Source organism: Pan paniscus, chromosome 11 (genome assembly GCF_029289425.2).
Source record: "Pan paniscus chromosome 11, NHGRI_mPanPan1-v2.0_pri, whole genome shotgun sequence".
NCBI classification, from domain to species: Eukaryota; Metazoa; Chordata; class Mammalia; order Primates; family Hominidae; genus Pan; species Pan paniscus.
In genome coordinates this window covers 97311878-97335587 of record NC_073260.2, presented here as the reverse complement: position 1 = coordinate 97335587, position 23710 = coordinate 97311878, and the positions used below count along the sequence as shown (strand labels likewise).

The 23710-nt window shown below is 41.6% G+C and overlaps 1 protein-coding gene and 1 long non-coding RNA gene across 6 annotated transcripts in view; one reads left to right on the top strand and one right to left on the bottom strand.

Annotated features, from left to right (window-relative positions):
- The window catches only part of TEK (TEK receptor tyrosine kinase), a 122537-nt gene extending 100591 nt beyond the window's left edge, over positions 1 to 21946 (top strand). For all 5 annotated transcript variants that reach the window (XM_034967271.4, XM_034967272.4, XM_008956111.5 and 2 more), the window contains 7 exons: positions 3003 to 3193; positions 3780 to 3893; positions 7970 to 8040; positions 9060 to 9100; positions 10312 to 10408; positions 19983 to 20082; positions 20932 to 21946. In XM_034967271.4, the coding sequence (XP_034823162.1) occupies positions 3003 to 3193; positions 3780 to 3893; positions 7970 to 8040; positions 9060 to 9100; positions 10312 to 10408; positions 19983 to 20082; positions 20932 to 21006 (689 nt within the window). In that variant the 3' untranslated portion in view covers positions 21007 to 21946. The remainder of the gene's footprint in view (positions 1 to 3002; positions 3194 to 3779; positions 3894 to 7969; positions 8041 to 9059; positions 9101 to 10311; positions 10409 to 19982; positions 20083 to 20931) is intronic.
- The window catches only part of LOC117981663 (uncharacterized), a 111936-nt gene that overhangs the window by 61256 nt on the left and 26970 nt on the right, over positions 1 to 23710 (bottom strand). The gene's annotated exons all lie outside the window — the stretch shown is intronic.

Below are 23710 nucleotides of genomic sequence, written 5' to 3'. Positions count from 1 at the left end.
TTTAAAAATAATTATAAGAAGCTTTCATGCGATAGTGCTTTGTTTTTATCCAGAATGCTTTCATGTACAATTACAATGGAGCTTTACAACTATCCTGTGTTGCACATGCATTTAAAGTTAAATTTATGTTATTAATTTAAATGTTTATTGAGTACTTTCTACTGTAATGCATGTAATTACTGGTGAGTGAGTAGGTAACAGCAAAAATCCTCTATGGGTTTACCTCTGCATGCAGCATGGCCTTGTAGTTCTGAATCTCTGCTTAAACTTCACTTCTCATGGAAAAGTTTGCTCCCACAAAAAGCTCCATGCAGTAATTATTTACAAACTTGACAGCCTCTTGTTGACTTTGCAGCACAAACACCAACAATAGAAAAGAGACTACTTCCATTTCCTCAATTTATTAAACTAAAAATACTGGTGCTTCAAACAATTTATCATTCTATGATCCAATAAGGGTGTAATTCTGAAAGCCAGATCATGTCCCTTAGGTTAAATAATGAAGTAATGACATTTATTTTTTTAGCTACTTCCTGAAAACAGTAATCAGCATGGCACAGGAGTGTAAATGAAAGTTACACACACACACACATACCACACACACACACACCCTGCTGTCCTTGCTGATAGCACTCCCACAAACATGGTGAGTGTTCTTAAAACCCGCCTGACTTTCTGTACGAACCCTACAAATGACACAGTACAAAAGGGCAAGGATTCTCTGGATGCCCAGGGAAAGTGGTGTTATGACAGGAAGCCAAGTGGCCGTGGTGGACAGACTAAACCAGTTTTCTGGAAAAAGGCTAAAACTACAAAGAAGACTGTGCTGAGGCTTTAGCGTTGACCCCACTGCAGATCTAAGCGAATGCTGGCTCTTAAGGGATCCAGGCAGTTTGCACTAGGAGGAGATAAGAAGAGAAATGGCCAGTTGATCCAGTTCTAAGTTTCAGCTTTTGTTTTATTCTGAGGACAATAAAATCTTGAGGTTACGTTTACTTCATCTGGTTGCAGTTGGTCTTTAGGGAGAGAATAAACCATGATATTAATGCAGCTTCCTTGGTGGGAAAAAAACTGCAACAACAAAAATATATCCCTTAAAATTTTGCTCGTCATCACATTAGCACATAGTTGGCTCTTAAAATTTTAAGATAGGCCGGGCGTGGTGGCTCACGCCTATATTCCCAGCACTTTGGGAGGCCGAGGCAGGCAGATCACAAGGTCAAGATGTCGAGACCATCCTGGCCAACCAACATGGTGAAACCCTGTCTCTACTAAAAATACCAAAATTAACTGGGCGTAGTAGCGCACGCTTGTAGTCCCAGCTACTCGGGAGGCTGAGGCAGGAGAATCGCTTGAACCTGGGAGTCGGAGGTTGCAGTGAGCCGAGATCGCGCCACTGCACTTCAGCCCAGGCGACAGAGAGAGACTCGGTTTAAAAAAAAAAAATATATATATATATATATATATATGAATATATGTATGTGTATATATATGTGAATATATGTATATATGAATATATGTGTATATATATGAATATGTGTATATATATGAATATATGTGTATATATATGTATTTAAGGTAAATTATTTACCTTTATCTTTATTAATACATATTTAAATTATTTTAAAATAATTCAGTAAAGATGTGAGAAAGCACATGTATACCATAATTTAGGTCTAACTTTCATTATAGTGCAACAGGTTTCAATATTAGTTTTCTTTTTTTGCTAGAATTTCAATTTCTTAGAAGATCTTTCAAGCTTTTTTTTTTTTTTTTTTTTGAGATAGGGTCTCACTCTGCACCCCAGTCTGGAGTGCAGTAGCACGATGTCAGCCCACTGCAGCCTCCCCATCCCTGGGTTCAAGCAGTCTTCCCACTTCAGCCTAAGTACTCCCAAGTAGTTGGGACTACAGGGATGCACCACCATGCTTGGCTAATTTTTATTTTATTTTTATTTTTTGTAGAGATTAGGTCTCAGTATACTGCCCAAGCTGGTCTCAAACTCCTGGGCTCAAGCAATCAATCTGCCTTGGCCTCCCAGAGTGCCGGGATTACAAGTGTGAGCCACTGCACTGGGCTTCAAGTTCTAATTCATATATCATTTTAAAAACATGGTTTGCCCAAAAAATTCTTCTTTAAAAAAAACCAGTAAAATAACTTTACATTTTACTAGGCATGAATGTCGATGTTTTTAGCAAGTAAATTCCCTTTAAAAAAATTTTTACAAGGGGATAATTTATTTTTTAAAAATTCCAAGAAAACAAAAGTAACAAAACTGGGCAAATAACATTTTATTAAAAAAAAAAGAGAAATGATGTGGAACAAAAAAGTGACAATGAACCATAAGTTTTTCTAGGAACTATTGTTTTATTTTTTCCTAAAAGCTTGAGTTTTCTGGTATCTTGAAGCAAAATGCAATCTTTGAAACTAACCTCTGGTGGCCAGAGACCCAATCAGCAATATGGTGACTTAGTATGGGTTTTGAGGAGGAGTAGAAGGCAGGAGAGAAAGTTACCTGTTGTGGCTCCTTCCACATGGATATTTAGTTGTTGAAAAATAATAACAACCTCAGGAATAGCTAGAGGCAGACTAGAATAACATGCCTGGCTCATGTTACTAAGCTCCTTGATCAAAATGGAATGCAAATGAAAAGGTGATGTGAAGAACGTGTCTGAGATCTGGAAGAGCGTGCTTTGACTCACTCTACTGTTATTACTGAGTGGGTAAAAGCATTTCAGGAAGCCCTCTGTGTGAGTGCAGGTTTGGTAGGAATGGAGAGGGGGTGGGAAGGAGCAAAACCAAGCGTTGCAGCCTGGCCCCTTTTGAGTATTGCAGGAGGGTGTCACCTGTCTTCCTCCTGTCCCCCAGTGCTCCCTGGGTGGTGTTGCTAGATGTGTTTTTTAGACAAAATGGAGTTTATAGGCAGTTTCCACAGCACATCTCTTAAATGTCACAGCTGTTCAGGGCCACTGATGAGTCGATGCTCTCTTCCTTCCCTACAGGCTACTTGTACCTGGCCATTGAGTACGCGCCCCATGGAAACCTTCTGGACTTCCTGCGCAAGAGCCGTGTGCTGGAGACGGACCCAGCATTTGCCATTGCCAATAGCACTGCGTCCACACTGTCTTCCCAGCAGCTCCTTCACTTCGCTGCCGATGTGGCCCGGGGCATGGACTACTTGAGCCAAAAACAGGTTTGTCTGGAGGACTTTGCTTTGGATATCTTTCCTGTGGAGTTCCCTCTAAAGTCATTTTCAATATGTTTGTAGGGTCTGTCAACCTCTCTTCTTTAACTCCTTCTTAAAATCTCCCTCATTTTAATCTCTCTGTGAATAGTCCATCTATTTAAACAAAAATTAATACTAACAATATGTTTATCTAGCGATTTTCATAATTATGAAAATTTTATAATTTTCTTCTATCTAATTTCATATATGCAAATTTTATAATTTTCCTAATATGTAGCGAGGTACCTTAAGCTCTCTTAGTCTGGTTTGCCTCTAAATAATGTGTAATAACAGAGACACACTACATTACAGCTGGAGGATTTAACAACCTGTGTTTTTTATTTGTTCGTTTTCTGAAATTCTTCTGCCAAGATGTGGTGTGTCATTTGGCAGAATCCATTACCAGGGAATTTTGGAGGGGAACTTTAAGGGAACTGGATTGTGACTTTTTAAAATCCTTTTTTATACTATTGTTTTCTTTCCTGTTCCCCAAAGTTTTCAGCCCTGGGGCTTTCATTAGGCTGAAAATACATAATGTTTTCAAAAATTTCAGTTTATCCACAGGGATCTGGCTGCCAGAAACATTTTAGTTGGTGAAAACTATGTGGCAAAAATAGCAGATTTTGGATTGTCCCGAGGTCAAGAGGTGTATGTGAAAAAGACAATGGTAAGTGCCAGACACAGACACTGATCGCATCCTTTCCGAGGTACTCCCCCATCTCCTGATGTTGCTTCTGAGACTGTCAGTGCTCTGTGGTGACTGAAGCATCTGACTGTATGTCCCAGTAGATACTGTGTGCCCTGGGAAACATTCTTTCTAAATGTTGGTTCCTAACATGATTGCAGCATCTGCATTAATAATGAAGAAGGCACTGTCATGTGTGACCAAGTGATTGAATGTTCAAACCTAGTGGTTTGGGGTCTTGTTTCTATCCAGTCCAGACCCCAAGGCATCTCACTCAGAAACCTCTGAGGAGCTTGCACAATCCCCTTTCGTGCACAGCTGACACAGCAAGGAAAAAAATTAACATATTTTCCAAAAGTCAAGAAAACAAACTAAATGGTTTCTAAATGACCAGGAAGCTCTATAGAGAAATTCATAACTTCTACAGGCTCATCTAAGATTTCTCTCTTCACTGAAACCTCAATGGTCACTATTCAAACCCAAATAAAATCCACTCTCCCAAACAGTAATATTTTATCTTTAAATACAAGATTGCATGAGAACCTAACCATACAGTCTTAGAGGAAGAGAGATATTCATTCTGCTTTTGGTGCCCAGTCTAGAATCACATAGTCCTAGAAGTACCACATCCCTGCATGTTACAGCTGTGTGGATGAAATGTCACCATCCTCTCTTTTCCTTGGGCGGGCAGAATGCAGGGGCCTTAGGGATGACAAGCCCTGCAGCCTTTCCATGTGTCTGGCAGATCTACTCTGGTGGATGGCTCTCCCTTTTTTAGGTCTGATGAACATTGCTTGGTCCCAGCTTTCCTGGGATGGCTCCAGTTGTCATGAGATATAGACAATCTTTTTGCTTTTGTGGGCACACCAAATTGTCTCTTAGCAAGGCTCAGGTTCCTGCATTTATTCTTAATTCCAGGCTTCTTTTTTTCCCATCATACTTATTTTAGTTACTGAGAAGATAAAGTAAAACAATACTCAAGAACATTTTGAAAGGAAATCACCCATAATTCACCACCTTGGCATATATATTTTTTTCATTTTGGCTTATTGCCTTCCACAGGATACATCCTTTCACATAGCTACAACCACAGTGAACGTAATCATTTTGGATCTTTCCACTCTCCTTTCTGATGAGAGTGTGAAGCGGGGTCCCTTTGGCTCTTCGAGGGCCCTGCATGCTTATCAACATCAGCACTTTCAGAAGCCATGTGTGCCTCCCTGAGGGCTGGCTTCCAGGTGATACTTTTCTCCCTAACCTTTTCAGGCACACTCAAAGCAGATGCTTCTCTGGAGCAGGGGTGGGCTTGTTTTCTTAAAGAAGCAGAATCCATCACTTACCTACCTACTCCAGCTCTCCCAACTCCTCCCTGACCACCTGGTGTCCTCAAATCTCCTTCCTGAAATCCTTTTCCCTGCTTTACTCCAGCACTTGGGGGATGCGGGTACCCTGGGTGAGAAGGTGGAGGGATAACACAGGATAACTCCACAATCTACCCATTCTATTTGGATGCTCTCCTCAGCCTCCCAAGACTAGCACTGGTTTGCTTGGCGTTTCATAAAGGGCAGTGATTTCTGCAATATTGGGGTTATTTACAGGGGGAGAGCACCTATCAGGTCTCAACTCTATCTTACAATAGACTAAACAGGGTAAAGGTGTTCTTTAGCACCTTGGGGCTGGGGAGGCAAGGGCCAGGTTGAGGGAAGGGCGAAGAAAGAAGGATTGGAGAGGAGCAAGTTCCCTACAAGAAAGGTGCAGTGTGGCAAGACACTCCTAGAGAACACAGTGGCTACCTTCTCTGGCAGCCAATTTTAAAATCAGATTTTCAATTCTCATTGTACTTCAAAGCATCTGCATTTTTTAAAGATCCCCAGATGATTGAGTCCTATCCTGTGGATATTCTGATTCAATTGGTCTAGGGTGAGAACCCTGCATTAGGGTTTTTTTTTTTTTTTTAAGTTACCCAGGGTGATTTTAATACTGGAAGTATTACTGCAAACTACTATACTAAGCAATTTGGGGTTTCACTATCATAGATTAATATATCCATCCCCTCATCATGGATTTGTTAGTACAATGTTTCATGCTTGTGCTAGATTTTGGGGTAACATAAGTCAGACACAGTCTCCACCTTCAAAGAGCTCATAGACATATGACTCAGGATTGTAACAGTTGATAAACGCAAAGAGCAAGGAAAGCACAGGTGCTACGGGAACACAAAGAAGGTGCACTGAACCAAGCTGAAAGGAAGTTAAGGAGGGCTTCCTGGAGGAGGTCAAATCCTGAGTTTCATAGTAAATGTTAGATAGGCAGTGAGGGTGTGAGAATAAGTTGGATGAGCTGGAGGACACAGTACATACAGAACCCCTAGAGGAAAAGGAAAGCATGAAACCTTTAGGAGATCTTTAAGTAATTCACTATGGCTGGGGGTGTATTGCAGAGAGGAAGGGAGAGTTAAAATTCAGGGTTGGAAGAGGAAGCAAGGATAAAGTCCTGAAGGGCCTTGAATTCCAGCTAAGGATTTGGGATCTTGGAACCATAGGGACATTAAAGAATTTTAAGGAATAGAACTACACGGTCAAATTTGCCATTTAGCATGATCATCCTGACTACAGGGTAGAGAACAGACAATTAGGGAGGGAGATCAGTTAGGCAGAGAGACCAGGAGAGATTGTTGTCATCAGGTGTGGTATGATGGTGGACTGAACTGAGGTGATACAGTAGACAGAAGTGACGAGATCCAAAAGAAGTCAAATAAAAAAATAAATGAAAAAGTGCACAAGGAACTTAACAATTAGGAGGTGTGAGGTTGGAAGCCAGCAGGCTGGGAGTGAATGAGGGCAAAAAGAAAGCAGATAACACTGTAGAGAGAGTTAGAATAACAGCTGGGAGATGGGGTGGTGTGGACAGAGAGTGAAGGGAGGAGGTGTGGATGTGGAGAACAATAAATAGGTAGATGTGAGAAAAAATACTTCCATACTTGAACCTAAAAGTACAAAATTACCATGTGGAATTTATGTTTAAAAATGTATGTATCAGAATATTGCCACTCCACAAAGAACTGGGAGACAATTGCACGTTCAGGAATCGTCCTTGGGATCTAGGGCAGGGCTGGTCTCATAAATGCATGACCTAGGAGAACACCTGCTCTGGAGAGCTGAGAAAGGTCCCTCAAGTGCTCCTGGTTTTGTTCCACCCACTGGCTAATGTAGGTGGAGTTGCCACTGTGAAAGTCTGGACAAATCTCTGGGAGGGAGGGATCAACCTCTCGATGACCAACCCTATGATTCTTGAATGAGTAGATAGGAAGGGAGCCCCAAATCATAGAGACTTTGAGGAAACTAGGAATAAAACTTTAAAGTCAAGCTTTACAATATCCAGGCACATCTCATTTTGCCTAGCCTGGGATCAGTAAACCAAGATATGGGGAGAGCCTGGAGGCAGTCAGGACCAGGCATCGAAAGGATCAGTATGTCTCCAAACCCAACATAAACTACACTAGCTACAAATCAGCTCAATCTCTACTGTTAAACATGTACACTGTTCCCCTTGTCCAGAGATGCTCTTTCCTCTCCCATCTACCTAATGACACCTAAACATCTTATAGAACCATGCTGGGATATCCCGTCCTCTGGAGAATCTCCCTCCATCATCTCCAGGCGTAGTTGTTCTCTTCACCCTACCCCAGTTTCCCTTTTCCACCCTGCTTCCCTTTTCCATATTATTAATACAGTTAAATTCTCACTCAGTGTCTATGCCTGTCTCCCCTTTCAAACCTCGGAGCGCCTCTGAGGGCTATAAGGTGAATAAGGAATGACCGACTACCATGCGTGCACACTCACACTTCAATTCATATAACGCTGCTGTACCCCGAAGATAAATAGGACTTATACTATTTGCATGTTTTGAAATTTGAAAACAAATGTAGCTGGGACATACACAAAGCAATGATTTCTGAGTCTACTCAGCAATCATTTGTGGAGCCACAGCTCAGGCAGGCTGAGAGCCTCTTAAAGACCCTGTCCCAGTTAAGTGAAATCTCACTTTGTTCTCTCCAGGGAAGGCTCCCAGTGCGCTGGATGGCCATCGAGTCACTGAATTACAGTGTGTACACAACCAACAGTGATGTGTGAGTAAACTTCTTATTGCCAAGGGATTTTTTTTCCCTCCCAGAAATATATACATTTGACAGAGGTTTTAAAAAGATACAGGAATGTCCTGTACCTCTCGGGAACAAAGGTAACTAAAAAGCTCAGGAAATAAATTAACAGAATAAAGCCACAGAGTAGACAGTTTCCAGAGGAGTGCAGAATCACTTGTGGCAGGTTTTGGGTTTCCCTCTGCATACTGAAGTTGTGTATTCCGCATGTGCTTCAAGTTGCGAATTCTCGGACTCAACAGGAAGAAGGGACATACCCGCCTTCCTGTGGCTCCTCTCCCAGACCTAGATCAGAGGAAGCAACCCAAAATAGCTGCTGGGGACAAAATAAGGCCAGACAGTGGGGGGTCGTCTCTGCTTGCAGCCTGCAGTGATGCATCAGAGGCTGGCGGTGAAAGGAAGGATTGGCTTGAGATTTAGGTCATCTTGCCTTGTACCCCATTTCCAGGAGGAAAAACCAAGGCCCCGAGGGTGGTGGTGACTTGTCCAAGGGGCTTTGCTGATGTCTGGGCATGAGGAGGGGGTGGGCAATTGCTGTGTCCTCACTGTATGCAAGGTGCTTTTTATGTTTCTCTGCATAATTTTGAGGCAGGGATTATTGTCCCCACTTTTGGAAGAATACACTAAGAGGTCCCAAGAGGTTCAGCAACTGTTTCCAGGTCACATAAGTATTGGGTGGCAGAGATTGGATTTAACTCAGATCTGTCAAGCTCCACAACAAATTTCATCTGTTTTGGACAGTACCACCTTGTAGTCTCTAGTTAAAGTGATTTGGCGGCTCTGGCAAAGTGAACACTGTTTCTTTGTTGTAACCCTTCCATTGAGCTAAGAGGAGAGAAACCTACACTGTGTGCAAGGGCCTATCCTAGGATGTAGACATTTAACATCTCCTTTTCTCAGAAAGGGTGGGTCTCCCTGGCTTTTGGGGCAGGAAAATGAGTGGTGACTCTGTTTGCTGATTGTTGGTTTCACACTTGTCCCTCCTGCAGATGGTCCTATGGTGTGTTACTATGGGAGATTGTTAGCTTAGGTGAGTATCTATGTTTATCTACCAGGTGAGACTCTAGGCAAAGTAAGTGGAAGCCTCTAGCACTCCCTTGCTGCATAATTCCACATGATGCCATTTGTATGTGGTTCTACCAGATGTGACTTGGAAATAGAAACATAGTGTATTTATTCCCATATTTTTCTTTTTAAAAGCCTTATACCTAATGTCATATTTAACACTAATGACCTGGAGGCCATGAACTTTATTATATGAACTTTATTATATATTAATTGGCTCCGCTTGTACAAGTTGCCAGGTTAACTTCTAAAACTCTTAGATTATGCAGCTATTAAAAGTCACATTTTTGAAAGCCATTTAATAGCATGTGAAAATATGTAACAATTTCATATATACCCTGATCCTAGTTTTATCAATATTGCATATTTTAAAAAACTGGAAGGCACTACACAGAAAGGTAATAACATTTGTTCTTCATGCTTTTTAATGTGGTACATATACACCATGGAATACTATGCAGCCACAAAAAAGAAAAGAATGAGTTCGTGTCCTTTGCAGGACCATGGATGAAGCTAGAAACCATCATCCTAACACAGGAATAGAAAACCAAACACCACATGTTGTCACTCATAAGTGGGGGTTGAACAATGGGAACACATGGACACAGGGAGGATAACATCACACACTGGGGCCTGTCAGAGGGTAGGGGACAAGGGGAGGGAGAGCATTAGGACAAATACCTAATGTATGTGGGCCTTAAAACCTAGATGATGGGTCGATAGGTGCAGCAAACCACCATGGCACATGTATCTCAGAACTTAAAATTAAAAAAACTGTTCTACAATAAACATGCATGGCTTTTGTAATTAAAAAACTGGCCATAACTATCATTGCTAAAATATGAGTTACAAAACTATGGACTTCCAATGAGAAAAAAAGGTTAATCTTATTGGTATAACAGATGTGCTTTGTGTGGGGAGACTTAGAACAGGCACTAAGGAAGCCTGTGGTGGTTCCTTCCCCTGAAGCAATGATCATGCTTTAGCATAGTCTATAGTGTAAGCCCAGCTTTGATGTGCGGTGAGTTTGCCAAGGGAGGCATGCAGGATGCTCACCCCCCTCTCTTGACATACCCTGTCTTCCTCCTGGCCCCTTATATTCAGAAATCCTGGACAGGAAGCATTGCTTTTCATGCCAGAGAGGACTTACTTAGAGTGGCACTGTTTGTCTTCCAGGAGGCACACCCTACTGCGGGATGACTTGTGCAGAACTCTACGAGAAGCTGCCCCAGGGCTACAGACTGGAGAAGCCCCTGAACTGTGATGATGAGGTGTAAGTCAGGCCTCATCCTGGGGCTATTTTTTCTTACCTTCCCCCTGTGTGTTTCTGGGGCCAGCTGACTCTAGCAAAGTCAGCCGGTATACACATATACACAAACACCTACACACAGAGATCCCAAATAGGAACCCCTCCCCTTTTATTCACCTAATACTGATACTGTTATGTAATACACAAGAAGTATTAGCTTTACAGGCATAGAAATTTAGGAGGAATTTAATGACTCTTGGGAAGGTTGAAATGAGGAAGGGCAACAAATGCAGAAAAGCTCTGAAACAAATTCGTGAAGTTTTTCTTTAAACATACAACACTATCCTTGGGGATAAAGATTTCAAAGCTGTTCATTAAGAAGGATACATTTTCGGGCTGGCAAGATGGCTGAATAGGAACAGCTCCAGTATGCAACTCCCAGCGAGATCAATGCAGAAGGCAAGTGATTTCTGCATTTCCAACTGAGGTACCCGGCTCATCTCATAGGGACTGGTTAGACAGTGGGTGCAGCCCATGGAGGGTGAGCTGAAGCCTCACCTGGGAAGTGCAAGGGGTCGGGGAACTCCCTTCCTAGGGAAGGAGGGATGGTGCCATGACGAATGGTGCATTCCAGCCCAGACACTAACCTTTTCCCAGAGTCTTTGCAACCTGCAGACCAGGAGATTCCCTCTGGTGCGTATGCCAACAGGGCCGTGGGTTGCAAGCACCAAACTGGGTGGCCATTTGGGCAGACACCAAGCTAGCTGCAGGAGTTTCTTTTCATTCCCCAGTGGCACCTGGAACACCAGCAAGTAAGAACTATTCAATCCCCTGGAAAGGGGGCTGAAGCCAGGGAGCCAAGTGGTCTAGCTCAGTGGAGCCCATCAAGCTAAGATAAGATAAGTCATTTATCAAGTATGATAAATGACTGTATGTGCTATGTACTGTTAAGGATGCACAGGTCTGTTGATATTCTAGGTGTTGGGGATTGTCTTTGGAGATAGGGTTAATGTTCGGTAGTTGTGTGAGCCAATCGCTGTTCGTGCTTGTAAGCATTGGGAGGAGGTTTTAATGTGGGATGGGTTTTGTATGTACTATGGATGTTCAAGTATTTATGGTACTATATAATATTCATGGTGGCTGGCAGTAATGCACGATATACATGGCGGTTGTTGATGGGTGAGCCAATACTTGGGTGGTACCCAAATTTGCTTCCCCATGAAAGAACAGAGAATAGTTTAAATTAGAATCTTAGCTTTGGGTGCTGATGGTGAAGTCAAGAACTTTTTCTCTGATTTGTCCTTGGAAGGAGGTCTTCGTCTCCGGTTTACAAGACCGGTGTATTAGCTTATACTACAGGGGCAGGTTCATTTGAGTATTTTGTTTTTGATTAGGGAGGTGGCTGGTATTAGAATTGTTGTGAAGTATAGTACGGAGGCTACTTGTCCGATGATGGTGAAGGGATAGCTTACTGGTTGTCCTCCGATTCAGGTTAGGGCGAGGAGGTCTGCGGCTAGGAATCAATAAAGTGATTGACTCAATGGGCGGAATATTATGCTTTGTTGTTTGGACATGTGGAAAATAGGAATTACTGCTAGGATGAGGATAGATAGCAGTAGGGCTAGGATGCCTCCTAGTTTGTTGGGAATGGATCAGAGAATTGTGTAGGCGAATAGGAAATATCGTTCGGGTTTGATGTGGGGTGGAGTGTTTAGGGGGTTAGCCAGGGTGTACTTGTCTGGATCACCCAGGAGGTCTGGTGAGAACAGTGCTAGTGTCATTAGGGTGAGAAGAAAAAGGAATAGGCCCAGGATGTCTTTGATTGTGTAGTAGGGGTGGAAGGTAATTTTGTCGGAGTGGGAGGGGATGCCTAGGGGGTTATTTGATCCTGTTTCTTGTAGGAATAGAAGGTGGAGGGCTGTTAAGGCTGTGATGATGAAGTGAAAGGTAAAGAACCGTGTGAGGGTGGGGCTATCTACTGAGTAGCCGCCTCAGACTTACTGGACTAGGTCGGTTCCGATGTATGGGATGGCGGATATTAAGTTTGTAATTACTGTGGCTCCTCAAAAGGATATTTGGCCTCATGGGAGGACATAGCCTATGAAGGCTGTTGCTATGGTTGTGAGTAGGAGGATGATGCCAATGTTTCAGGTTTCTGGGTAGAGAAATGAGCTGTAATACAGGCCTCGGCCGATGTGCAGGAAGAGACAGATGAAGAATATTGAGGCGCCATTAGCGTGAAGGTAGCGGATGATTCAGCCATAGTTTACGTCTCGGGTGATGTGGGCCATCGATGAGAAGGCGGTTGAAGTGTATGGCTAGGAATAACCCTGTGGTGATTTGAAGGATTAGGCAGGTGCCAAGAAGTGAGCCGAAGTTCCACCATGTGGAACTGGCTTGAAATTCTTGCTGCAAGCACAGCAGTATGAAGTTGACCTGGGGGAGGACACTCCAGCTTGGTGAGGGGAGAGGCATCTGCCATTACTGAGGCTTCCCCTCACAGTGTAAAAAAGGTCACAGGGAAGTTCGAACTGGGTGGAGCCCACCACTGCTCCTCAAAGCCACTGTAGCCAGACTGCCTCTCTAGATTCTTCCTATCTGGGCAGGGCATCTCTGAAAGAAAGGCAACAGCCCCAGTCAGGGGCTTATAGATAAAACTCCCATCTCCGTGGGACAAAGCACCTAGTGGTAGGGGTGGCTGTTGGTGTAGCTTCAGCAGACTTAAACGTTTCTGCCTGCCAGCTCTGAAGAGAGCAGTGGATCTCCCAGCACAGCACTTGAGCTCTGCTAAGGGACAGACTGCCTCAAGTGGGTCACTGACCCGACCCCTGTGCTCCCTGACTGGGAGACATCTCCCAGTAGGGGTCAAGACACCTCATACAGGACAGCTCTGGCTGGCATCTGGCAGGTGCCCCTCTGGGACGAACCCAGGCAGGACAGGGTCTGGAGTCGACCTCCGGCCAACTCCAGCAGACCTTCAGCACAGGGGCCTGACTATTAGAAGGAAAAGTAAGAAACAGAAAGGAATAGTATCAACATAAACAAAAAGGACCTCCACACCAAAACCCCATCTGAAGGTAGATAAATCCACGAAGATGGAGAGAAACCAGTACAAAAATGCTAAAAATTCACTGCAAAAATGCTGAAAATTCCAAAAACCAGAATGCCTCTCCTCCTCCCCTCCAAAGGATCACAACTCCTTACCAGCAAGGGAACAAAACTGGATGAATGAGTTTGACAAACTGACAGAAGTAGGCTTCAGAAGGTGGGCAATAACAAACTCCTTCAAGCTAAAGGAGCATGTTCTAACCCAATGCAAGGAAGCTAAGAACGTTGAAAAAAGGTTAGACAAATTGCAACTAGAATAACCAGTTTAGAGAAGAACATAAATGACCTGATGGAGCTAAAAATCACAGCACGAATACTTCATGAAGCATACACAAGTATCAATAGCTGAATGGATCAAGTGGAAGAAAGGGTATCAGACATTGAAGATAAACTTAAAGCATGAAGACAAGATTAGAGAAAAAAGAATGAAAAGGAATGAACAAAGCCTCCAAGAAATATGAGACTATGTGAAAAGACCAAACCTGAAAGTGACGGGGAGAATGGAATGAAGTTGGAAAACACTCTTCAGGATATTACCCAGGAGAACTTCCCCAACCTAGCAAGACAGGCCAACATTCAAATTCAGGAAATACAGAGACCACCACAAAGACACTCCTTGAGAAGAGCAAACCCAAGACACATAAATCATTAGATTCACCAAGGTTGAAATGAAAGAAAAAAATGTTAAGGGCAGCCAGAGAGAAAGGTCAGGTTACCCACAAAGGGAAGCCAGACTAACAGTAGACCTCTCTGTAGAAACCCTAAGAGCCAGAAGAGAGTGGGGGCCAGTATTCAACATTCTTAAGAGAATAATTTTCAACCCAGAATTTCATATCCAACCAAACTAAGCTACATAACTGAAGGAGAAATAAATCCTCTACAGACAAGCAAATGCTGACATATTTTGTCACCAGCAGGCATACCTTACAAGAGCTCCTGAAGGAAGCACTAAACGTGGAAAGGAAAACCTGGCACCAGCCACCACAAGAACATACCAAAATCTAAAGACCATCGACACTACAAAGAAACTGCATCAACTAATGGAAAAAATAACCAGCTAGTGCATCATAATGACGGGATCAAATTCACACATTATAATATTAAGACCCATTGGCGTGCTGTATTCAGGAGAATTCAGGAGACCCATCTAATGTGCAAAGACACACATAGGCTCAAAATAAAGGGATGGCAGCATATTTACTAAGCAAATGGAAAGCAATAAAAAAAAGCAGGGGTTGCAATCCTAGTCTCTGATAAAACAGACTTTAAACCAACAAAGATCAAAAGAGACAAAGAAGGGCATTACATAATGGTAAAGGGATCAATGCACCAAGAACAGCTAACTGTCTTAAATATATACGCACCCAATACAGGAGCACCCAGATTCTTAAAGCAAGCTCTTAGAGACCTACAAAGAGACTTAAAGTCCCCCACTATTATTGTGTGGGAGTCTAACACCCCACTATCAATATTAGATCAACGAGACAGAAGATTAACAAGGATATTCAGGACTTGAATTCAGCTCTGGACCCAGTAGACCTAATAGACATCTACAGAACTCTCTACCCCAAATCAACAGAATATACATTCTTCTCAGCACCTCATCACACTTAAAGTTGACCACATAACTGGAAGTAAAACATTCCTAAGCAAATGCGAAAGAACGGAAATAATAACAAACAGTTTCTTAGACCACAGTGCAATCAAATTAGAACTCAGGATTAAGAAACTCACTCAAAACCACACAACTACTTGGAAACTGAACAACCTGCTCCTGAATGACTAGTGGGTAAATAACAAAATGAAGGCAGAAATAAAGATGTTCTCTGAAAGCAGTGAGAACAAAGACACAACATACCAGAATCTCTGGGACACATTTAAAGCAGTGTGCAGAGGGAAATTTATAGCTCTAAATGCCCACAGGAGAAAGCAGAAAAGATCTAAAATTGACACCCTAACATCACAATTAAAAGAACTAGAGAAGCAACAGCAAACACATTCAAAAACTAGCAGAAGGCAAGAAATAACTAAGATCAGAGCAGCACTGAAGGAGACAGGGACACGAAAAACCCTTCAAAGAATCCAGGAGCTGGTTTTTTGAAAAGATCAACAAAATAGACCGCTAGCCAGACTAATGAAGAAAAGAGAGAACAATCAAATAGATGCAACAAAAATGATAAAGGGGATATCACCACCAATCCCAGAGAAATACAAACTACCATCAGAGAATACTATAAACAAACACCTCTATGAAAATAAACTAGAAAATCTAGAAGAAATGGATAAATTCCTGGACACATACATCCTCCTATGTCTAAACCAGGAAGAAGTCGAATCCCTGAATAGACCAGTAACAAGTTCTGAAATTGAGGCAGTAATTAATAGCTTACCAACCAAAAAAAGTCCAGGACCAGACGGATCCACAGCCGAATTCTACCAGAGGTACGAAGAGGAGCTGGTACCATTCCTTCTGCAACTATTCCAAACAATAGAAAAAGAGGGATCTTTCCTAACTCATTTTATGAGGTCAGCATCATCCTGATACCCAAACCTGGCAAAGACACAACAAAAAAGAAAACTTCAGGCCAATATCCCTGATGAACATTGATGCAAAAATTCTCAATAAAATACTAGGAAACAGAATCCAGCAGCACATCAAAAAGCTTATCCACCATGATCAAGTCTGCTTCATCCTTGGGATGCAAGGCTGGTTCAACATAAGCAAATCAATAAACATAATCCATCATCTAAACAGAACCAATGAAAAAAAAACCACATGATTATCTCAATAGATGGAGAAAAGCCTTCAAGGAAATTCAACACCCCCTCAGGCTAAACACTCTCAGTAAACTAGGTATTGATGGAACGTATCTCAAAATATTAAGAGCTATTTATGACAAACCCACAGCCAGTATCACACTGAATGGACAAAAGCTGGAAGCATTCCCTTTGAAAACCGGCATAAGACAAGGATGCCCTCTCTCGCCCCTCCTATTCAACATAGGATTGAAAGTTCTGGCCAGGGCAATCAGGCAAGAGAAAGAAAGAAAGAGCATTCAAATAGGAAGAGAGGAAGTCAAACTGTCTCTGTTTGCAGATAACATGATTGTATATGTAGAAAACTCCATTGTCTCAGCCCAAAATCTCTTTAAGCTGATAGGCAGCTTCAGCAAAGTCTCAGGATACAAAAATCAATGTGCAAAAATCACAAGCATTCCTATACACCAATAGCAGACAAACAGAGAGCCAAACCATGAGTGAACTCTCATTCACAGCTGCTACAAAGAGAATAAAATATCTACGAATCCAACTTACAAGGGATGTGAAGGACCTCTTCAAGGAGAACTATAAACCACTGCTCAAGGAAATAAGAGAGGACACAAACAAACGGAAAAACATTCTATGCTCATGGATAGGAAGAATCAATATTGTGAAAATGGCAACACTGCCCAATGTTATCCCCATCAAGCTACCATTGACTTTCTTTACAGAATTAGATAAAACTGCTTTAAATTTCATATGGAACCAAAAAAGAGCCTGCATAGCCAAGACAATCCTAAGCAAAAAGAACAAAACGGGAGGCATCAAGCTACCTGACTTCAAACTATACTACAAGGCTACAAAAACCAAAACAGGATGGTACTGGTACCAAAACAGATATATAGACAAAAGGAACAGGACAGAGGACTCAGGAATAACACCACACATCTACAACCATCTGATCTTTGACAAACCTGACAAAAACAAGCAATGGAGAAAGGATTCCCTAGTTAATAAATGGTGTTGGGAAAACTGGCTAGCCATATGCAGAAAACTGAAATTGGACCCCTTCCTTATACCTTATAAAAAATTAACTCGAGATGGATTAAAGACAAACCTAAAATCTAAAACCATAAAAACCCTAGAAGAAAACCTGGGCGATACCATTCAGGACATAGGCATAGGCAAAGACTTCATGACTAAAACACCAAATGCAATGGCAACAGACGCCAAAATTGACAAATGGGATCTAATCAAACTAAAGAGGTTCTGCACCGTAAAATAAGCTATCATCAGAGTGAACAGGCAACCTACAGAATGGGAGAAAATTTTTGCAATCTATCCTTCTGACAAAGGGCTAATATCCAGAATCTACAAAGCACTTCAATAAATTTACAAGAAAAAAACAACCCCATCAAAAAATGTGCAAAGGATATGGACAGACACTTCTCAAAAGAAGACATTTATGCAACCAACAGACATATGAAAAAAGCTCATCATCACTGGTCATTAGAGAAATGCAAATCAAAACCACAATGAGATGCCATTTCACACCAGTTAGAATAGCAATCATTAAAAAGTCAGGAAATGACAGATGCTGGAGAGGATGTGGAGAAATAGGAATGATTTTACACTGTTTGTTGGTGGGGGTGGAAATTAGCTCAACCATTGTGGAAGTCAGTGTGGCGATTCCTCAGGTATCTAGAATTAGAAATACCATTTGACCCAGCAATCCCATTACTGGGAATATACCCAAAGCATTATAAATCATTCTACTATAAAGACACATGCACATGTATGTTTATTGCAGCACTGTTCACAATAGCAAAGACTTGGAGCCCACCCAAATGCCCATCAATGATAAACTGGATAAAGAAAATGTGGCACATATACACCATGGAATACTATGCAGCCATAAGAAAGGATGAGTTCTTGTCCTTTGGACGGACATGGATGAAGCTGGAAACCAACATTCTCAGGAAACTAGCACAAGAACAGAAGACCAAACATTGCATGTTCTCACTCATAAGTTGGAGTTTAAGGATGAGAACACATGGACACAGGGAGGGGAACATCACACACCTGTCAGGGGGTGGGGGCTAGGGGAGGGAGGGATAGCATTAGGAGAAATACCTAATGTAGATGACAGGTTGATGGGTGCAGCAAACCACCATGGCACTTGTATACATATGTAACAAACCTGCACGTTCTCCACATGTATCCCAGAACTGAAAGTATAATAATAAAAAAATAAAGATACATTTTCTTGCCTAGAACCTTGCTTCTGCTAAGATTACTTTCAAAAGTAAGATTTATTCCAAGGGTAAGAATAATGAACTGTAGTGATACCAGCATTCCCAGAACTATCCATGGTAGAAGCTAACTGGCATGTTTGAAGACTGCAAGGCTCTAGGTTGAGCAAATAATTTATTGTCTAAATGGGGCTACTTCTAAGAATGAAGGAGGGTGTTAATCTCACTGGAGCAAGAAGCATACATACCATCCTGGAAAAACCTGGACATAGTTGGACCATCACTAGACATAGTCCCTAAAATTCCACCTTTTGAGAGTCACTTCATAAGGGGTGAGAAGATTTTTTAGTATTTAAGAAACTTATGTTAAAGTATAAGCTGTTCTGGGATCTGTGACACCCTACGCCAATGGTTGATAGCCTTCCATGCACATAAGGTTCCCCAGAGTCATTTGTTCAGCATGTGGGCTCTTGGTCCCCACTGTCAGTCATTGATTCTATAAGTTTAGGGCAGGTTCCAGAATTCTGCATTTTAATAACAGAGTAGTTCTGAGCACAACTGAGTAAGCACTGTCTTAGGTCAGTGTTTCCCAAACTATGTTTTTTCACATGTTGTGCAAGATATAAATACATGATACAAGGGGAAAGAAGTTCTGTGGTCAATTAAGTTGGAAACTTTGTGTTAAACCTGTTGTCTTAGTCATGTCCGGCTGCTGTAACAACATACCATAAACTTGGTGGCTTATAAAAAACAGAGATGTATTTCTCACAGTTCTGAAGGCTGGGAAATCCAAGATCAAAGCGCTAGCAGATTTGGTGGCCATGAGCCATTTCCTGGCTCATAGATGGCCATCTTTCTGCTGTGTCCTCACGTGGCACTAGGGGCAAAAGAGCTCTTTGAAGCCTTTTCTGTAAGAGCACGAATCCCATTCATGAGGGTTCTACCCTCATGACCTGATCACCTCCCAAAGGACCTACCTTCAAACACCATCACATGGTTTCAACACATGATTTTTGGGTGGCATGAACATTCAGTCCATAGCACCTGGTTAAACAGGCGTTTTTTTTTGTTTTTAATGACAGTGCTTCTAAAAGTCCTGCCTCTTAAAGGGACTGTATATGGGTGGCATTTTACAAGTTTGAGCATGGGCCCTTTAAGAGACACTAACATTTTGAAATATGCAGCATTCCAAGGCAAATGCTGCTCTAGACACATACCCAGTTCTTTCTAGATGATTGCAATAGCTGAGACCAAGGTCCTGCAGAAACAGTACCGAGGGTAGGAACTAAATCTATGGGGAGTTGAAATGAGACTGGCTTAGGGAGGTGGGAGGCCTCATAGAAACTTGCTAGGTGCTGTACTTTGGTTAAGCTTCATAACCATGCATTGGGTGGCTTCATTCTCTCCTCTGTTTTCCTGCCCTGCCTAGGACTGAAGCACAGTTATAGAATTAACCCTTTAATTCTTTGCTTTCGAAGGTATGATCTAATGAGACAATGCTGGCGGGAGAAGCCTTATGAGAGGCCATCATTTGCCCAGATATTGGTGTCCTTAAACAGAATGTTAGAGGAGCGAAAGGTAAGTATTAAAGTCAGGCAGGAGATCTTTAATTGGAATACCTGATGTGCCCAGGGTGGTTCATAAAAAACACTGAAACAATTGAAGAAGTTCTTCTTGGCGTGGCCCTAAGTATTATAGAAACAAAGGATGTCCCTCCACCCCTGCGACTTTGAAGAAGTTACAATTTTGGGGGGAAATAAGATTTCTATACAAGATATAGTCACGTACACACTAGAATAACATACAGAATTAGCCTATTAGAGCTGGAAGGAATTTTAGTCATATAGCCTGACGCTTTCATTTTATAGATGAAGAAACAGACTCAGAAGTGGGTGACTTGACCAAGGACATACAGCAAGTAGACAACAGAGCCTGACCTGCAGGTTACTATGAGGGTCAGGAACTCCAGAAAAATTTCTAGAAGTAAGTTTGCTGTACCGATCTGGGAGTCAAAAGAAAAGTAAATACAGTTTAAAGAAATACATCAAAACCCAAGTGGTAATTCAACTAGAGATGCAGGTGAGATCACACAGAGAGATGTGAAAATGAGGTTCAGACAGGAAGGAACCCAGAAGAAGGAACCCTAGAGAAGCTGAACACATTAGGAGGTACCAATAACACACTGTGAGAAAGGCAAGCTCAGAAACTGAGGATACAGTATGAAATCTTACTTGCAGAAGGCAAGGGGATGCATTTTAGGAAGAAAGTCATCAAATACAACAGAGGGACTGAGGACAGAAAAGTATCCCCCAAGTGCTTAGTATATGAGTTGCAACAAACTAAGAAAACCAAGGTATTGCTGTAACTGCCGCTGGCAGAGGTGGAATCAAAGCAGCCTGTGTCTCTGAACCATTTTCATTCTTCCAGACCTACGTGAATACCACGCTTTATGAGAAGTTTACTTATGCAGGAATTGACTGTTCTGCTGAAGAAGCGGCCTAGGACAGAACATCTGTATACCCTCTGTTTCCCTTTCACTGGCATGGGAGACCCTTGACACCTTCTGAGAAAACATGCCTCTGCCAAGAGATCTGATATAGAAGTGTACATATGTGCTGTACACCTGGGACCTTCACCACTGTAGATCCCATGCATGGATCTACGTAGTATGCTCTGACTCTAATAGGACTGTATATACTGTTTTAAGAATGGGCTGAAATCAGAGTGCCTGTTTGTGGTTTCATATGCAATAATATATTTTTTTAAAAATGTGGACTTCATAGGAAGGCGTGAATACAATTAGTATAATGCATAACTCATTATTGTCCTAGATATTTTGGTATTTACCTATATGTTGAATGCTATTAAGTGTTTTCCTGTGTCAAAGTAAAATATTGTTAATAAACCTAACAATGACCCTGATAGTACAGGTTAAGTGAGAGAACTATATGAATTCTAACAAGTCATAGGTTAATATTTAAGAGACTGAAAAATCTAAGTGATATAAATCAGATTCTTCTCTCTCAATTTTATCCCTCACTTGTAGCAGCCAGTCCCATTTCATTTAGTCATGTGACCACTCTGTCTTCTGTTTCCACAGCCTGTAAGTCAGTCCAGGATGCTAACATCTAAAAATAGACTTAAATCTCATTGCTTACAAGCCTAAGAATCTTTAGAGAAGTATACATAAGTTTAGGATAAAATAATGGGATTTTCTTTTCTTTTCTCTGGTAATATTGACTTGTATATTTTAAGAAATAACAAAAAGCCTGGGTGACATTTGGGAGACATGTGACATTTATATATTGAATTAATATCCCTACATGTATTGCACATTGTAAAAAGTTTTAGTTTTGATGAGTTGTGAGTTTACGTTGTATACTGTAGGCACACTTTGCACTGATATATCATGAGTGAATAAATGTCTTGCCTACTCACGTCTCATCCAGGAGTGTGTCTCATAGCTATTGCCACATGTCCTTATTATACTTTAAAGAAAAATGCTTTAAATTATCCATCCCTAGCACATAGAGTAGTGCGAATATACTCCACCAGATACGGAATCTGAAGCTCATCAGATTGAAAAGATCTCCTAGAAGTGTTCTACTGCCTATTTCTTTTTCTTGCAACAGGCAGTACACCTTTGGGAGTGTTCCAGTGTGAACCAAGGGCTTAGAATTGGAATTCCTTTTAATTGTGTTACAATGTTAAATAAAGTCCTCACACAATGTCATTGATAGGTTTGTGGAAACTGCAGTACTATATAGTGAAACCAATTTTACCATAGGGTAACTGATAGAAACAAGATGCTATCCCCATCAAGCTACCATTGACTTTCTTCATAGAACTGGAAAAAACTACTTTAAATTTCATATGGAACCAAAAAAGAGCCCACATAGCCAAGACAATCCTAAGCAAAAAGAACAAAATTGGAGGTATCAGGCTACCTGTCTTCAAACTATACTACAAGGCTACAGTAACCAAAACAGCATGGTACTGGTACCAAAACAGATATATAGACCAATGGAACAAAACAGAGGACTCAGGAATAACACCACACATCTACAACCATCTGATCTTTGACAAACCTGACAAAAGCAATGGGGAAATGATTCCCTATTTAATAAATGGTGTTAGGAAAACTGGCTAGCCATATGCAGAAAACTGGATCCCTTCCTTATACCTTATACAAAAATTAACTCAAGATGGATTAAAGACTTAAACGTAAGATCTAAAACCATAAAAGCCCTAGAAGAAAACCCGGGCAATACCATTCAGGACATAGGCAAAGACTTCATGACTAAAACACCAAATGCAATGGCAACAAAAGCCAAAATTGACAAATGGGATCTAATCAAACTAAAGAGCTTCTGCACAGCAAAATAAACTACCATCAGAGTGAACAGGCAACCTACAGAATGGGAGAACATTTTTGCAACCTAGCCATCTGACAAAAGGCTAATATCCAGAATCTACAAAGAGCGTAAACAAATTTACAAGAAAAAACAACCCCATCAAAAAGTGGGCAAAGGATATGAACAGACACTTCTCAAAAGAAGACATTTATGCAGCCAACAAACACGAAAAAAAAAGCACATCATCACTGGTCATGAGAGAAATGCAAATCAAAACCACAATGAGATACCATCTCATGCCAGTTAGAATGGTGATCATTAAAAAGTCCGGAAACAACAGATGCTGAAAAGGATGTGGATAAATAGGAATGCTTTTACACTGCTGCTGAAAGTGTAAATTAGTTCAACCATTGTGGAAGACAGTGTGGCGATTCCTCAAGGATCTAGAACCAGAAATACCATTTGACCCAGCAATCCCATTACTGGGTATATACCCAAAGGATTATAAATCATTCTACTATAAAGACACATGCACACGTATGTTTATTGCAGCACTGTTCACAATAGCAAAGACTTGGAACCAACCCAAATGCTCATCAATAATTGACTGGATACAAAAAATGTGGCACATATACACCATGGAACCCTATGCAGTCATAAAAAAGGATGAGTTCATGTCCTTTTTAGGGACATAGATGCAGCTGGAAACCATCATTCTCAGCAAACTAACACAAGAACAGAAAACCAAACACCACATGTTCTCACTCATAAGTGGGAGTTGAACAGTGAGAACACATGGACATGGGGGAATGTGGGGGGGGCATCACACAGTGGGGCCTCTCGAGGAGGGC